The sequence below is a fragment of the Uranotaenia lowii genome, chromosome 2 (genome assembly GCF_029784155.1).
Source record: "Uranotaenia lowii strain MFRU-FL chromosome 2, ASM2978415v1, whole genome shotgun sequence".
Taxonomy (NCBI): domain Eukaryota; kingdom Metazoa; phylum Arthropoda; class Insecta; order Diptera; family Culicidae; genus Uranotaenia; species Uranotaenia lowii.
In genome coordinates this window covers 62,698,034-62,716,122 of record NC_073692.1, presented here as the reverse complement: position 1 = coordinate 62,716,122, position 18,089 = coordinate 62,698,034, and the positions used below count along the sequence as shown (strand labels likewise).

General features: G+C 34.8%; 2 protein-coding genes across 4 annotated transcripts in view; one reads left to right on the top strand and one right to left on the bottom strand.

Moving 5' to 3' along the window:
• LOC129745121 (short-chain dehydrogenase/reductase family 16C member 6) overlaps positions 1-18,089 on the bottom strand; it is an 81,577-nt gene that overhangs the window by 20,649 nt on the left and 42,839 nt on the right. For all 3 annotated transcript variants that reach the window (XM_055737972.1, XM_055737969.1, XM_055737970.1), the window contains exons 3-4: positions 3,193-3,428; positions 2,970-3,131 (exon numbers count right to left, since the gene is read on the bottom strand). In XM_055737972.1, coding sequence (XP_055593947.1) covers positions 2,970-3,131; positions 3,193-3,428 — 398 coding nt within the window. The remainder of the gene's footprint in view (positions 1-2,969; positions 3,132-3,192; positions 3,429-18,089) is intronic.
• LOC129745120 (uncharacterized) lies at positions 7,959-10,073 on the top strand. Its single transcript, XM_055737968.1, has 3 exons — positions 7,959-9,096; positions 9,157-9,352; positions 9,412-10,073. The coding sequence occupies exons 1-3, from the start codon at positions 8,375-8,377 to the stop codon at positions 9,661-9,663; spliced, it is 1,170 nt and encodes a 389-aa protein (XP_055593943.1). The 5' UTR covers positions 7,959-8,374; the 3' UTR covers positions 9,664-10,073.

The window sequence follows — 18,089 nt, the reverse complement described above, 5'->3', positions numbered from 1 at the left end:
TAGGTATACACATACTTATATCACTGATCATACTGACAGGACACTTAGAACAAAAATTCGATCATTTTCTGGCTAATTTTTTTCGTCACATTTAGCAGGTTCGCAATACCGACGGTAGGTGGCGAACCTACCATTTTCCAGATACAAATGCCCTGTAGGAAAAATGTACCTGTTTAGCCAGATTTTATCGCAGATATTGCCTGTTTTTATTTTAAAGTTGGGTGGCATTTCCTAACTGGGATAGCATTTCTTCAAATCGATCGATGCGCACTCTGGAATCGGTATTGCGTACTGTTGGAAAAATTATCCAGAAAACGAAATCGAGTGTCCAGTCAGTATGGTCAGTGCTTATATTCTTGAATGTATGTTTTGTCTTTTTGTGAATAGAGTTGTATCACGTACTTTTCAATTAACTAAGCGTCAAAATTTTCAGAGTAGAGGCATTTTGAATAGTGGATTCAAAAATTGACTTAATGTGACTTAATTTATAATTTTTTTTGAGTCTTGACATCATTGGATTCTTAGAATACAAAAAAAAAATACATGTGATTTGAAAAGTTTTTCGAAGTTATTTCGAACTTCAGACTCAAACTATCAGACTCAAGCTTCTTGCGAGTCTGCCAAACTCACCACTCGGTTGAGTAGGGAGTTGATCTTGAGCAAGAGAACCAAGAGTGGTGATTTTATTTGACTCGGCTCTGTCCGGGTTAGCTTGAGCGGATTCTCTACCCAACTCAGGCAGCATAAGGATGGAGTCAAAGAAAAACTCAACTCGGGCAAAAAAAAAATCAAAATTCGCAAGCTTGCTTCTAAGTCTCATAATGAAGCTGAAAAGAAGACTTTTCAGTCGTTCTGTGGTACCTATTGATGAAAAAAAAATTTCCTCAAAACTTTATATAAATTAACCCTCAAATACTCTGAGTTCTACATACTTGGAGATTTAAGAAATTTCTACCAAAAAATAATTTATTTAGTGGAGTTTATATGGTGTAGGTAGTCTGTTAAACACAAAACTTAATTTAAAACCAAACAACTAAGCTCATATTCTATAACAAAAAAAAAAAAAAAACCAAACGAAAACTTTTATTGGACTCTGAATTTGCTGTGCGAAAGTCTGAACTTATAAAGACACATTCCACGCGCTTGTACCACTCACAAGTGATTTTTCGCGTATCAAAAAATCTGGAACTTGTCAATAATTTTGATAACTGACAAATGGAACCAATGAAAAAAAGAGAAAAACATATTAGCTAACATGTTTTACAATTTTTACAAAAGAATTAATAAATAATACATAAAGGGTGATACGGTCAAAATTTGGTCAATATCAACTAGACGTATTTCTTTCAATTTTGCGTTTAAAAAACCTGAACACCCCTCATTTTGAAGGTGTGTGCTGTTGCTCCTATTTTGATTTTGGAATTCACTCTTCAGTTGTCATTGTCAAAATGCCGCCTAAGGAAGAAAAGCAGCGTATCAAAATTTTGCTCACGCATCGCGAAAATCCGAGCTACTCGCACACAAAGCTGGCAAAATCGCTAAAAGTAGCCAAATCAACCGTTACAAATGTAATTAAAGTGTTTGGGGAACGTTTGTCGACAGCCAGGAAGTCTGGATCGGGAGGAAATCGAAAACCGGAAGCCGCTGAGACGACAAAAAGAGTTGCCGGTAGTTTTAAGCGAAACCCTCCTCTCTCTCTCCGAGATGCCGCAAATAAGCTGGGTGTATCGTCTACAACCGTGCATCGATCCAAAAAATGACCCGGACTATCGACTTACAAGAAGGTAGTGAGTCCAAATCGCGATGATAAACAAAATGCGACGGCCAAAGCACGATCCCGGAGGCTGTACACGACGGTGCTGACGTAGTTTGACTGCGTGGACGACGAAACCTACGTCAAAGCCGACTACAAGCAGCTTCCAGGACAGGAACTTTATACGGCAAAAGGAAGGGGAAAGGTAGCAGATATTTTCAAGCACATGAAACTGTTAAAGTTCGCGAAGAAATATCTGGTTTGGCAAGCCATCTGTACCTGTGGCTTGAAAAACTGCATTTTCATAGCTTCCGCGACTGTCAACCAAGAAATTAACGTGAAAGAGTGTTTGAGTAAACGAAGTTGCCTTTCCTGAAGAAACACGGTTGTTCCGTACTGTTTTGGCCTGAATTGGCGTCTTGCCATTACGGTAAAAAGGCCATGGAGTGGTACGCCGCCAACAACGTGCAGGTGGTTCCCAAGGACAAGAACCCTCCCAACACGCCAGAGCTCCGCCGAATTGAGAAATATTGGGCTATTGTCAAGCGGAGCCTAAAGAAGACCAAAAAACTGCTAAGGACGAGCCTGCTGCTCAAGGCAAACTGGCTTTCTGCGGCGAAGAAGAAGGACAAGGTGGCTGCACAAAATCTGATGGCAGGGGTTAAGCGTAAGACCCGCCAATTCGGATTTGAAAACGCGGACGCCTAACTGAATATTTTTCCTTAAATTTATACTAATTAAACTTGAAAAAGAAAGTTAATTTGATTTTTTACATAAACGATTTCACCGATACACGCGTTTTCCCTTGACCAAATTTTGACCGTATCACCCTTTAGAAAATTGTCAATTTTAGCGTTCATTCAAGTCACAAAAGTAAGTAATCGATCACAACACAAACTTAAATTTTTTAATGACCAAATTATATTCTTTTGAATGATATTCAATTTGCGACCGTTTGCTACATTTTTTTTTTCCTTTTTGAGTTAATTGGTTGTTTCGTAAAATGAAAACTGTTCAGAAAAGCCCGGAAATCGATTTCACGTCACGGTGGAATTTTCCCAAAGAGTTTTCGCTATTAATATATATATCTGTGTTTTATTAAAGCATCTTTTGATTTAAGAAGTTTTTGTTAGCAAAATTTGTGAGCTCAGTAATTGTTATTCATGTCATTTTGAACAGTTCGAGATTCGTTAAAAATTTGGTTCAATAAGCTTACCCTCAACTCCGTGAAAAGTGCCTCATGGAATCCGACGCAGGCAAATTTGGTGGCACTGTAATCGGTACAGCCGTAGGTACCCAGCAGTCCAGCCACGGAACCAACCGTAACGATATGCCCCTGGTTGCTGTTCATCATCTCCGGCAGGAATGCCCGGGTGGTCTACAAGGGAAGTATAAATTTTAATTGCAAAATTGATTGATCGAAACCTCCTAAAACCAACCCAATAGTGCGACAGAATGTTGACGGCATAGGTGCTCTCGATGGCCCGATCCGAGAGATCCCAGAGGGTCCGACAGGCGACGATACCGGCATTGTTGATCAGGATGTTGACGTCTCCGACCTCTTCCTTGACCTTTTTGGCCACCTCGTAGACCTGTTCGCGATCCGAGATGTCCACCAAGTAGGTGTGACAGTACAGACCTTCAGCTTCCAGTGCCTCAACCGTGCCCTTTAGCGCTGTGGAGAAAAAAGGTTCAAAAATAAAGATCTGAAGTAAAGTTCATCAGGCACATGCCACATAAATCACGGATGGTGCATCTCTTATGCAAAGTTCAATGGATTAGTCATCTTAAGTAAGTTCTCCTAAGTAGGTATATGCAAATCGTTAAACAGTGAGCAAAGTTGACGAAGAAAACAGTGTCAACGTTAAGTGGAAACGTGTAACTCAATTCGCAAAGTTGTTGGAGTTACTGAGAGTATGTACTTCAACAATAGTGTCAACAATGCCTTAAAAAAGTACTGTTTCAAACCTACTCTTGAGATTTGCTTCAAACGAGATGCGATCTATGCGAAGGTGCTTTGTTGTTTGCTTGAAACAGTAAGTAAATAAAAAAAAATGATTGATCTTTTACAGACAAGCGATTATGACTCGTGTCAATCAAAGTTGAGCCGATCTTTGTCCGGAGTTAGTTACTGTTTGCTTGTATAGGAGAGTATCTGAAAATCTTGCCGTACATCAATTTTTGAAGTATGTATATTTTTTTTGTAAAAGTAAGAGTTTAAAGATAAGTTTTATCATTCTTTTATTATATTTTTTAAATTAATGCTATCAACATAAAATCCAGCTTGTAAATAGAAAAAAACGACAATGTAAGTCTGCTGGACGTCATTTTTTGTGAAAACACTTAGCGAAGCTATTATGTGGGATGGAATTTCCACTGTTATTCATGTGGAATAAAAACTCTTGCTAAAAAGAACAGAGAATTGAAAAACAGACAACCGACTGCAGTGGCAATGGCTGCTCTTTCTGCAAAAAGGTGTTAATTGAGAGAAAGGTGTCAAGCCAGAAACTTTAAAAAGATCTCCGTAAATCAAGAAACGTTCAGAAAAGATGAACTTATGAAAACGAGCATGACCTGAAGAAATAAAAATACAACATTTGGATTAGCATCGTAAACTTAAAAAAAAAGAACAAAACTGAAATTTAAATGACAAAAATGACAAAAATGACAAAAACGACAAAAATGACAAAAATGACAAAAATGACAAAAATGACAAAAATGACAAAAATGACAAAAATGACAAAAATGACAAAAATGACAAAAATGACAAAAATGACAAAAATGACAAAAATGACAAAAATGACAAAAATGACAAAAATGACAAAAATGACAAAAATGACAAAAATGACAAAAATGACAAAAATGACAAAAATGACAAAAATGACAAAAATGACAAAAATGACAAAAATGACAAAAATGACAAAAATGACAAAAATGACAAAAATGACAAAAATGACAAAAATGACAAAAATGACAAAAATGACAAAAATGACAAAAATGACAAAAATGACAAAAATGACAAAAATGACAAAAATGACAAAAATGACAAAAATGACAAAAATGACAAAAATGACAAAAATGACAAAAATGACAAAAATGACAAAAATGACAAAAATGACAAAAATGACAAAAATGACAAAAATGACAAAAATGACAAAAATGACAAAAATGACAAAAATGACAAAAATGACAAAAATGACAAAAATGACAAAAATGACAAAAATGACAAAAATGACAAAAATGACAAAAATGACAAAAATGACAAAAATGACAAAAATGACAAAAGTGACAAAAATGACAAAAAATGACAAAAATGACAAAAATGACAAAAATGACATAAATGACAAAAATGACAAAAATGACAAAAATGACAAAAATGACAAAAAGGACAAAAATGACAAAAATGACAAAAATGACAAAAATGACAAAAATGACAAAAATGACAAAAATGACAAAAATGACAAAAATGACAAAAATGACAAAAATGACAAAAATGACAAAAATGACAAAAATGACAAAAATGACAAAAATGACAAAAATGACAAAAATGACAAAAATGACAAAAATGACAAAAATGACAAAAATGACAAAAATGACAAAAGTGACAAAAATGACAAAAAATGACAAAAATGACAAAAATGACATAAATGACAAAAATGACAAAAATGACAAAAATGACAAAAATGACAAAAATGACAAAAATGACAAAAATGACAAAAATGACAAAAATGACAAAAATGACAAAAATGACAAAAATGACAAAAATGACAAAAATGACAAAAATGACAAAAATGACAAAAATGACAAAAATGACAAAAATGACAAAAATGACAAAAATGACAAAAATGACAAAAATGACAAAAATGACAAAAATGACAAAAATGACAAAAATGACAAAAATGACAAAAATGACAAAAATGACAAAAATGACAAAAATGACAAAAATGACAAAAGTGACAAAAATGACAAAAAATGACAAAAATGACAAAAATGACATAAATGACAAAAATGACAAAAATGACAAAAATGACAAAAATGACAAAAATGACAAAAATGACAAAAATGACAAAAATGACAAAAATGACAAAAATGACAAAAATGACAAAAATGACAAAAATGACAAAAATGACAAAAATGACAAAAATGACAAAAATGACAAAAATGACAAAAATGACAAAAATAACAAAAATGACAAAAATGACAAAAATGACAAAAATGACAAAAATGACAAAAATGACAAAAATGACAAAAATGACAAAAATGACAAAAATGACAAAAATGACAAGAATGACAAAAATGACAAAAATGACAAAAATGACAAAAATGACAAAAATGACAAAAATGACAAAAATGACAAAAATGACAAAAATGACAAAAATGACAAAAAATGACAAAAATGACAAAAATGACAAAAATTACAAAAATTACAAAAATTACCAAAATGGCGAAAAATAACGAAAAATTTGCAAAAAATGACTACTTTGTCTATTTTGACTATATCAACCAGATTGAACATATTGACAATTTGCCTAACAATTTTTATATTTTTAGCTATATCTTAAAACATTGAAAATTGCGAAAATTATGACTATTTTGTCAAGTTTTTCGTAATTTTTAGTATATTAAGTGTTAAATTTTGACCTTTTTCATTTCCGATACTTGTATTCAAAAGAAGGTTTGTAGAACCTCTTGGCTGAGAAAAACTATGATTTCGAACATAGTCGATGATTTAAGACAATTTAGAAAAATTTGATAATTTAGCATATTTGGACAGTTTCGACAATTTCAAAAATTTCAACAACTACCACATTGAGGACCGCAAATAAAACCACCATATTTCTTAATACTTTATTTCAGAAATCACTGGACAAAATTCTACAATTTTAATATCTCACTGGAAGTGTTCATTTTGTGGAATAAAGTTTCATTCATAACATTTAAACATTGCTTCTTAGTGTAGCTGTACGCTACAGCTGAAAAAATAAGATATCTCCTCTTTTATCCGCAATGTATTGAGGCAATTTTGATCGTTTTAACAATGTTGTCAAATTTGACAATTTTCTTTATTTTGGCAATTTGTCAATTTCTACATTTTGTTAACTTAGATGAATTTTTTTAAAATTTGGTCAATATGGCAAATTTGACATTTTTTTTTTAAATTTAACACTTTTAACAAATTGGATATTTATGACAACTTTGAAAATTTTGAAAACGTAAAAAGTTATAGCTTTTTGTAAATTTAGTCATTTCAGAAATTTTAACATTTTGTAATTATTTTCATTTCTGTTTTTTTTCGATATTATCGTTAATTTTATATTTGGTTTGAATTTCATTGGGTTTTCAATTTCTTTTCTTTCTGTTTTTCTATTTTTATTATTTTTATCATTCACTTATCACGTTTGTTGAATACGTTTGATATTATTTTTGGCATTATTTTTGTCGTTTTTGTTGATTTTGTAATTTTGGTAATTTTTTTTTAAATTTAATTCATTAGTATAAGTATGGACTTTTTTGTCATTTACCCATTCTTGCCATTTGTATCTTTTTTGTCACTTTTATTTCAGTTACTTAGTATTAATTTTGTTTCATCTTGGTTGTTTCAGTAATTTCAATTTGTTTTTCATTTATACCTTCACGGTTATCTTTGCCTTTTTTTACTGTTTACGTTCTTCCGACTGAAATCAACTGAAATTGATTGTTTTTAAAGTTCATATTGCTTTGTTCCCTATTTATTTTCCTTCAGCAATTCCTGATCTATGTTTTGAAAACTTTCCGATAAACACTATAGCCAGTGTTCCATATAACTTTTTCTAAACTTGCAGGTTTGTAGAGTTCCAAAATCACATTTGTCGCTTTTGATTTAAGGTTATAATGCTGAAGATTACCAGTTTGTTAGAACAAAGGGACTGACAGATAGTCCTTAACAATATTTCGACCTTCAAAAGTATTTGGAGCAATTTTAATTTTGACTTTCCTAAATTTTTTAAAGAAGGTGTCTGGAGTATTCTAAGTTAAACACTTATTGCTGATATCGGAATGATAGAATCCAGATCATAAATCACAATCACAATCACATCAATCACTGAGCAAAGTTGTACATAGTTGAAAATTGAAGTTTAGTTTAACATTCATTCAACGTTTCGTGATTGGACACAACTTTTCACCGCCGTTATATGACGAGCTGTAAAAAAGGTGAGAAAATTAATCTTTCAACCATAAACTGTGACTTTGGTGAGGCAGAAGATCTTTACCTTAACAAGCCAATCGGAAAAGAGCGTTGGTGGTGTTAAAAAGTTTTCTCCAATTATGTCACAATTAAAACATTTGTCCACGTTGATGAATATTGCATTGGGGTGTGATTTTGGTAGATGCTTTTCACACGCAGCAGCAGCAGCGTACGCTTTTATGGGGCTGTCTTTCTGTTTGGAGCCTTCAAAGAGGGAGGTCGTTGTGGGCGACACCAATATTGCCTTTTTTGGATCGGACATGATGCGTTTACTTCTTGAATGGGTCCGTACTCGGATGACGTACTACTACAGGCGGTACAAATATTTCTCTAACCACACCGATTGTTTCACCCATATTCGGGTGTTATGTCATTACTTTGGTGAGTAGTTTGAGATGTGTTTTTTTTTCGAGTTTGACAAAATTTTCCGTCAAATTTCAGCTTTGGAGGGACACCGGGACCTGTATTGGATGATTATGTTGTTTCTGTTGTCTCCACCGCTGATCTTTTTCAGCTTCCAAATAAGTCGTTCGAATTCGCTTCTGGAGGGTAGTTATTTTGGCATAACGATGATGTTCCATTTCATCACGATTTTCAAAATGACCATAATCCGGATGACCTTCGGTGAGACGCAAAATTTGATGAACTACTTCAACGCGCACGTGTTTCACCGGGACGATCCGGTTTGCTATCAGCTGCGTCGCAAGGAGTATTTCATCACGTGGAAGATCTTCTTCGCCATCGGGTCTTACGTAACGCTGAACGGATTGGCCCACATCTTCATTTCGAGACCGATCAGTCCCTACATCGGAATTCATTCGGCGGAGGTCCGCTGGTTCCACTATCTGGTCGTCCAGATGGTTTCGATTAGCGCGCTGCTGCACCAGAGCATCTACATGACGTCGATTCTGATCGTATCGTTCCTGATGCATTGGTTTCAGGTCGAGCTGAAAATTGTCGCCACCGCTTTTGGAATGATCTTTCACGATAAGCCCCCGAGGCCACTAAAGAAAGGTCAAAACAGTGAGCGAATCAGGCTTCAACGGGAGGAAATCCACTGGACCGGAATCGAGAGACGGTTGATTTATTGCATTAGTCGTCACGGAGAAATCGTTGAGTAAGTTTTGGAAGATGCTCAGAAAAGAGGACACAAATTTTCTGTAAATTTTTTTTCCAGATTGATCAAACAATTAAGGAAAATCGCTCAACCGATATTTTTCGCCCTTGGATTCTACATCGTGACAACGATCTCAACCCTAATCTTCGTCATCATTAAAGACCGACACTTTAACATTCTTGGAGTTGTCCATGTTGTGGCAACCATTGCTGAGTTCTACTACTATGCCCATCTGATTGATGATCTGGACGAAAGGGTATATTACCGAATAATTCTATCCTTTATCTGACTTCAAAACATGATCCTTTTTTTTAGAACCACATGATTGCGAATGCCCTCTATGCGCAGAACTGGGCACAGCATCTGCGCTACAGCGAAGGGCAGTTTGCGAAACACTACAAAAGCTGCAAAACTATGATACTGATTGCGATCATGCATTCTCAGAGACCGTTCCGGTTCACTTGCGGGGGCCTGTATAAGATGACCCTATCGGTGTTCACGGTCCTAATCGAGACGCTCTACTTTGCCATAACGTTTATGTTTAAGACCATTAAAATTAAGAATTGAATCGTTAAATAATACATAGATGTGGACAGTACTGCTGAAAATATTAAAGTTAACTGAATCACCTCTATTTGTTCAATAATAGGTAGGGGAGATAAGGGCATAATGGCCATCTTAAGAAGGGCGTTTATTGAACCATACACGAAAAAAAAGGTAAATTTACAGAGGAGCGAGGTGTGTTTTTAAATTTTACCTTTTTTAATTCACCTAGCAAAATAGTAAATAACAAGGTGTAGGAGGTGTAACGATTTGCCAAATAAATCGATTCACGCGTTGCCTGACATCACTGTTTTTGACACTTCGCGATTCCTGTTTTGATTCCTTATTTTCCAATTCTACACGCTGAGGAAGCAAAGCAAACATTTGGGTCCTCATTTAATTCTAATTCACACGTTTTTATTAATAGTTCTCAGCTCAATTTCGGGATACAAAAAAAAAAATTAAAATTAAATTTGTTGTTAAGAAATTAGATGTTTTAGTATCAATTATTGAAAAATCAATCATTCTGTTTGTTAATCCAGCTGAAAACAAAATATAGGAACAAATGGATTGAAACCTTTAAGTTAAACTATCCGACGTAATTTTAATTGCTCGAAAATATCATATCATAAAAATTTAGAATAGATCGACCTTTTCTTTCAGTATGTTTATCGGAGAATTTTCCTATATTGGATTCTTCTGTCCCTGAATGGTATTGTCAGTATTCCGCTCAAAATAACACAAAAAGCTTCCGGACTATCGATTCAGCACATTCTAATTCTATAAAAGCTTCCACATTAGGACATTTGATGAGATTTTTTTGTTTCAAGTAGAAGCGCTGCCCCACAATATTAAATGAAATTTGGGTTGGTCCAGAAGAAATGTGTTGAAAAAGGGTTTTAAAAACATGTTGAAACATTTTGATAAACAAACCTCCTTTCGATTTTTTTTGGAATTTTCAACTTTCTGTTAATCCCAGAGGGATAGCGGTGAAGAAATCAAAAAATGTGCTAAATTTAGTTCATAAAATGAAACTTGGTACCACAAAAGAACTGTCACCACAAAAGAAGCTACGTCATCGTGAATCGACCCATTTCCGATTCAGCCATTTTGGTTCGGCAACTGCGGACTTCGTGGAGTTTGTTCACCAACAAAGCCCTTAGTTCGAACAAATCTACAGATGTTTACAAACAAACTCACTGAACCTCACCGCGCTCTCCTCGCCTACTTACTGGCAAAGTCAGAAAAAACCTTCACTCAGAAAAATACTATTATGTATGCCATAAGAATCTCTTATGCAGTGGCGCCATAAGAAAAATTAATGAAATTCATAAGATTGTCTTATGACGCGAATGAATTCTGAAGATGAACGCCTACTTCAATGCGAGGTTGTTGCTTTTCATAAGAGATTCTTATGGAAACAGTAAATCACTTTCTAATAAGAACAATTCTAGATTTTTCATGCTGAAAACATTCACTTTATTGTTTGCCAAATTTGTTTAAAATTGAATCATTCATGGTCACCATCAGCAGCGCATCAACAGACGGCTCCATCAAATTTATTTTTGCCGCATCTTAATCTTTCGTTTTTTGCCGATCAGCTTGCTGAAAAGTAAACAAATAATGTATATTAGTTTACTAATATATTAAACGATCACACCAAACACATCAAATCGAACTTACCATTCCGCAGATAACAATAACATTTAAAATTGAAGGGAAACTACAATAACTATGAACTGGCGATTGCTTCGTACTGTTAGATGATGAAAAAAAAAAAACTGATTCCATGAATGAATGTGTTCATTATTTTTTCACAAAGCCGTTTCTTCTATTTTTCATAAGAACATCGTATGAAAATTGAAAGAATTTCATAAGACTCTTATGAAACATTATTTTGCACTCTAAAAAGCGGTTCATAAGATGCATCTTATGAAAATTATAATAAGAATTTGCCTGAGTGTTGTGCTCTAAATAATACCGTTTTCCTATTCACTGATTTAATAGGTTGTTGGTTGGTTGGTTTGGTTGGTTTCGTCAATGGAAATAAAACAACAACAAAATTCATTCAAAAATTGATATTTATTCGAGATAATGGGATTTTTATCTTATATTTCTCGCGTGAGCTTTCATTACGTCGTATGAAACATCTTAAGAATTCACAGAAAACTGCTGCAAAAGTTATCAAAGCAACTTTCAAATTTGTATTTGTATTGTCCAGGCTAAAAATAATCTAAATGGAAAGAAATTACGACTAGTTTATGTAGGTTTTTTGTAGTTTTTCGTGATGAAACTGGTTGCTGACATTTTGTTTCATACGACGTAATAAAAGCTCACGCGAGATTTATTATTAGGACTAGCTGACCCGGTGTGCTTTTTACCCCTTCAATGAAAAAAAAAATTTTTCAAAGTTATCATAAACGAAATAAATTTCCTTTTAAATTAAATTTCAATATTATCAAAAAAAAAAAACTATTTTTCATGCCATCCGAGCTTCTAAATTGTCTTGAGTCTCAACGTAACTTGAAGGGTTGTAGGTTGAAGAAGCCACCCTTTAGAAAAAAATTAGGAGGGGTCTTCAATACAATAAATAAACCCTTAAAAAAGAAATAGTCACCCTTTTTGATGCTGGAGGAATCAAACAGGCAGATTGCACATAATCAAAAAGTGTGCCAAAACGGCTATACACCAAATACACCAAATTTGATCGGTTCTGTAGTTTCCGAAAATGTTCAAATTTTGTCCCAGCTAACATGAAATCGTAATAGAAATCATGTTGTCTCTGATGGAACAATTTTATTCATCAAAAATTAACATAGCTAATTTTTACACCATTCGAAAGCTGGAACTTTCTCCTGTCGTTTGAGCCTAAACTTTAAATAATCCATCGGGGGGACTAGAACAATTTTTTTTTCGAAGATTTTTCAACCTTTTTAGTGGTTTTTTCAAAGACAGAATCATACTACTCACTTTGAACACGCTTGTCTTACCTTTAACGTTAACCCAACTCCATATGTCAATAATGTGATTTGATAGGAAATTTCTCTGGCTAAAACTTTGTTGAAGACTTCAAAGTAATACAAATTGAGGGAACAGAGTTGAAATGTCACGTCACGACTTTGCCCTCGTACGAAGTGTAACCTGTATATGACGCTTATTAGACCGGTTGTTCTCTACGGGCACGAGACATGGATATTGCTCGAGGAGGACCTGCGTACACTCGGAGTATTCGAGCGACGAGTGTTAAGAACCATCTTTGGCGGCGTACAGGAGAACGGAGTGTGGAGGCGAAGGATGAACCACGAGCTCGCGCGCCTCTACGGCGAACCCAGTATCCAGAAGGTGGTGAAGGCTGGCCGGATACGCTGGGCGGGACATGTTGCGAGAATGCCGGACGACTGTCCTGCAAAACAGGTGTTCGCTACGAATCCGGTAGGAACAAGACGAGCGGGGGCGCAACGAGCGAGGTGGTTAGACCAAGTGGAGCGTGATCTGGCGAACGTGGGGTGCCCGAGAAATTGGAGAACGGTTGCTATGAACCGAGTGAATTTTAGGAATTATGTTCGTCAAGTTATGTCGTGAGACGGAATACTATGTAAGTAAATAAATAAGTTGAAATGTCACAAACAGAGTGATAGTAATTTCATTTGAAAAATCTAATAAAACTTCTCATCACTGATTGTACCAAGACCAGAAATAGTATTCTACCAACTTAGTTATTAGATAATTGTAGGGTGTTTAAATGTTCAGGGTGGTTTATTTACATTAAAAAATCAACCTTCAACATGAATTTGATCAGGATAATCTGAAGTTTTGGGCATTTATGGGGTTTTATTATTCCGGAACAAATATCAAATTCTTTTTTTGTCACTCCGATTTTTCCAAAAAAATCCGAAGGGGGTAAGAATTAAAGTTTAAGGTATTTTAAACAAAAATTTGATAAATTTTTCGAGAAATAAAACAGTTGAGAGAGCGAAAGCCAAACTGTAAATGGGAATTATGTCACCTGGTGTTTAGGATTTTTTTCCCAAGTTCTTGATCTAAATTATCTTGATTTTTAGATTTTGTTCAATGTAGGTTGTAAACAAGTTTGTTACATGCCAGCTTTTGTCCAATTTATTTAAAAATTTGTATCAATTTTTTTTGTAGATAAATGAATCCAACTGTGTTAGATGAAAATTTCAGGGACTAGATAAGAGAAAATCGATATTGAAAAAGGTTGGTCTCCTGTAGTAGAATGTTAATACATGGGCCCCGGAGAGGCGCAAGATGTGGGTTCAAGTCCTGCCGGGAGACAAGGCGAATTTTTTTCGCATGTTTTTCAATATCGATTTTCTCTTATCTAGTCCCTGAAATTTTCATCTAACACTGTTGGATTCATTTATCTACAAAAAAACGTTTCGCTGACTGAATGTTTGAGTCAAGACCCATCTCTGGGTCGCAGTTTAAAAATTTGTATCAATTTTTTATTATTCTTCCCCCTTCCCTTGGTGATGTTTCAATTCCAAGTAACAAAAGAGAGATTTTTATCGAAAAAATCAATGAAAGACATAAGGTTCAGTTCGTGTACTTTTGACAAAAATGAACAATCTTGAATTTTAGCTTGAAAATTCAAATCGACCACAATTTTACATACACGAAAGGCTTCAAAAACGCTAATTTACGCAATCAAACATTATCAAAAAGTGGAAATATACTTTTGATTTTATAAATGACGCTTTACCATCTTTGTGGTACCCATGTCTAAGGTTTAACAATCGATAAACAGAGAAAAGTATGTAAACCTCGATATCCAGGTGGATTATTTAAAATTTTGGCTTTAATGTAAGAAGAAAGTCCAATTTGTTTCCTAGTCCCAAATATTTGTCCATGAAGTTTTCATACTAACTTAGCTCAGAATATAAATAACTAAATTTTCAAGAAAAGCGGGAGACTTTTTTTCATTATAAAACCCCACAAATGCTCATGACTTCAGGTTATCCTGATCAAATTTATGAAATTGATGATTGATTTTTTTATTGTAAATAAATCATCCTGAGCATTTAAACACCCTTCAATCAATAACTAAGTTAGTTGAATACTATTTCTGGTCTTGATACAATCAGTGATGAGAAGTTTTATTAGATTTTTCAAATGAATTATTATCACTGGGGATGAATAAACCTATGGGTTTAAAATCCCAAAAAAAAAAAATTATTATCACTCTGTTTGTGAAAGGGAAAAGTCCCAGCTTTCGAATGGGGCAAAAATTAGCGATGCTAATTTTCGGAAAATAAAGTTTTCCCAGAGACACCGTGAATGAATAACTATCGTAAACACGTTGGTATTGACTGATGTTCAATCTTTCATTTACTACAAGCTTTTCCCAAAAAAGTTGAATCGGATAGCAGTTTAGTCAATTCGTATATACAGTGAGGGGCAAAATAAAGTGTCCAAATTATTTTTTTCAATTTCTTTTATTTTTCTGGTTTAAATTCAACGAAAACGCATCGTAATCATTTTTAAAATATTGTTTATTATGTTCTTTTCAATTTTTGTTAATGTTGCGCTGTTAACAAAAAAAAGTTTTTCTGATAGAAAAAAAAACAGTTAATATTCCAAAAAAACAGGGGCAAAATAAAGTGTCCTGATCGGTACTGCTTCAAATTGATTCAAATTGAAGGCAAACAAGAACTTTAATAATGGGTATGGCCTCCTTCGGCCTTCAACACCTCCTACAAGTGCTTCGGTATACTTTCAACAAGGTTGTGCAAGTGTTGTGGGTCGAGTTCCTCCCACGCATGCTCCATGGCATCAAAATAAGTATTTTTAATTTGTCACACCAGTCTTATCAATCAGAGCATCGAGGATGGCCCACAGATTTTCGATGGGGTTCAGATCAAGACTTTGTGGGGGCCATTCAAGGGCTTTAATGCGGCAGGAACGGGAAAATGACTTCATCAGATTGGCCGTAAGCTTCGGATCGTTATTCTGCTGTAAAACGAAGCGCTCTTCGAGGCCCATCTTGATGAGGTTTTCCCGCAGGATATTGGAATATGACTCAGCTGTCATGATTCCGTCAATTTTTACCAAATTGCCCACCCCACCCCAAGAAAAGCACCCCCACACCATCACGTTACCTCCTCCGTGCTTGACTGTTCTTTGGATATGGCGATCTTGGAGCTCCTCACCCGACTTGCGCCACATATGATCCCGCTTCTTTCGGTTGAATAGCTCGAATTTGGATTCGTCGGCCCACAACAATGTTTTCCAGTACTCGAGCCGTTTATCGGCGTGTTCCTTGACGAACTTGAGCCGCTTAGCCTTGTTCACCTGGCTGATGAAAGGCCTTCTCACTGCGATCTTTCTATGGTACTCCTTTGCATGGATGCGGCGACGGATAGTACAACGCAATACCGAAAATTAGAGCTCTTCCTGTATCTGCTGGATCGTTATTATTGCTTTTTTCTTCACTTCAAGAATGATTTTCTTGTCCGTTCTGGCATCTGTCTTGGGCTTCAGTCCTCTTCCTGAGCGATCCATCTCCGATCCGAACGTTTTCATCTTCTTCATGATTTTTGATACCGCTGTCTTGCTGATTTCGTAGTGCTTGGCCACTTCCCGGTGCGTTTGACCGTTATTCACATCACGAACAACCAATTTCCGGATGGACAACGGAATGGACCCGAAATTTATGAGTTCTCCATATTTTATAACTTATTCGAATGTAGACACCTGTTTGAATACTCCAGAGCCAAGCCAGTTGTTTATGAAACGTCAAAATACACAAAACAAACAAATTCGAGGGGCCTCGCGATGGAAACTTATCGAAATTATATACATTTTTAAGTTGGACACTTTATTTGGCCCATTTTTTTTTTTAAATATTATTTGTTTTTTTTTTTCTAGCAGAAAAACTTTTTTTTTTACCAGCGCAACATTAACAAAAATTAAAAAGAACATAATAAACAATATTTTAAAAATGATTACGATGTGTTTTCGGTGAATTTCAACCAGAAAAATAAAAGAAATGATAAAAAAATAATTTGGACACTTTATTTTGCCCCTCACTGTATGTCTCCAAAAAGTTGAGTATATGCTTATTCGACATTAAAGATTTGAGGTATCTAAAAGTGAACTGATTTATGATAAATGGGCGGTCCTTCAATTGACATTCTATCCGGTCTCTCCCTTTCTTCGTTTGACGATTTCGTAAAAAGAAAATTTTTTCCTATAGAGCTATAGCGTGGATCTGATCAACTGATGAGTTGGCATCGTGGTAAGATATCGAACAGCGAACTCGGATTCCTGGAGTTCAAATCTCGGTACAGGAATTTTTTTTTCGTTTTACGCAAATTGTTTATTTTGCTTTTTGTGGAGGAATTGAATCGTTGAAGTCTTGTCATTGTACACTCAGGCAAATTTCTTATATATAAAAATGGAGGCGTTTTCTTTGTAACACCATCACGTATGAATGGTCGGTCGGAATGAAGTGAAATTTGGTATCCGAGGGTTTTTGGGTCAGAGATGGTTTGTATAATAGTTTCAAGAATCTCACTTTTTAGGGAAGGTGATCCCATTACAAATTGAACTTAAAGGGACACAAGCCGTACAATTTTGTTACGATTTCCTTTAAAATCGATTCGCGAGCACTATGAAGTTAAGGACGTGTAGATGAAATTAAACATTAATTACGATTTATAAATTAAAAGGTAAAACGAAGTTTACCGGGTCAGCTAGTGTATTATAATTTTTATAAGAATCGTCTTATGACCGCTTTTTAGAGTCTTATAAAAATTCTTTCAGTTGTAATATGATCGTCTAATGAAAAATAGTAGAAACGGCTTTGTGAAAATATGAATCTTCTAACGAAGAACTCCCCATGAAGTTCTAAGTTTTCTTTAAGTGAAATGTGATTGTGATCTATTTAATGGTAAGTTTGAGTTCAAGTTTTTTTTTTGCAAATTTGTAAACTAATTTTTTTGTTTATTTTCCAACACAGCGACCCAAAAAAGTGCAGAGGATCGGATGCAGCAAAAAAAAAAAATGCTGATGGTGATATTATATAATTTTATACGAACTAGCCAGCAAATGAAATCAATACTTCAAAAATCTTGATTTTTTATTGTTATTCGTGACGTTCCATGTTTCCATAAGACCCTCTTATGAAAAGCAACAGCCTCTCATTGAAGAAGGTGTTCATTTGAAGAGTTCATTCGCGTCATGAGACATTCTCATGAATTTAAATTGTTTTTCTTATGGCGCCAGTTCATAAGAGAATCTTATGGCATACATAAAAGTATTTATCTGAGTGTAGATATATCGCCTCCACTTTTGTATTTTGGTAAGTTTAATATAATCTTTTCATCTGGAACAAACCGAATTTCAAGTTGATCGGTTCAGTAGTATTCGAAAACTGTTCGAATTGTGTCATATTTTTATGAATTTAGTATGGCAGTAACCCTACACTC

Coding starts and splice junctions, on each gene's coding strand:
- LOC129745120 (XM_055737968.1), top strand. CDS start 8,375: ATGTGTTTTTTTTTCGAGTTTGACAAAATTTTCCGTCAAATTTCAGCT. Junction 9,097..9,156: donor CGTCACGGAGAAATCGTTGA/GTAAGTTTTGGA, acceptor TTTTTTTTCCAG/ATTGATCAAACAATTAAGGA. Junction 9,353..9,411: donor TTGATGATCTGGACGAAAGG/GTATATTACCGA, acceptor CCTTTTTTTTAG/AACCACATGATTGCGAATGC.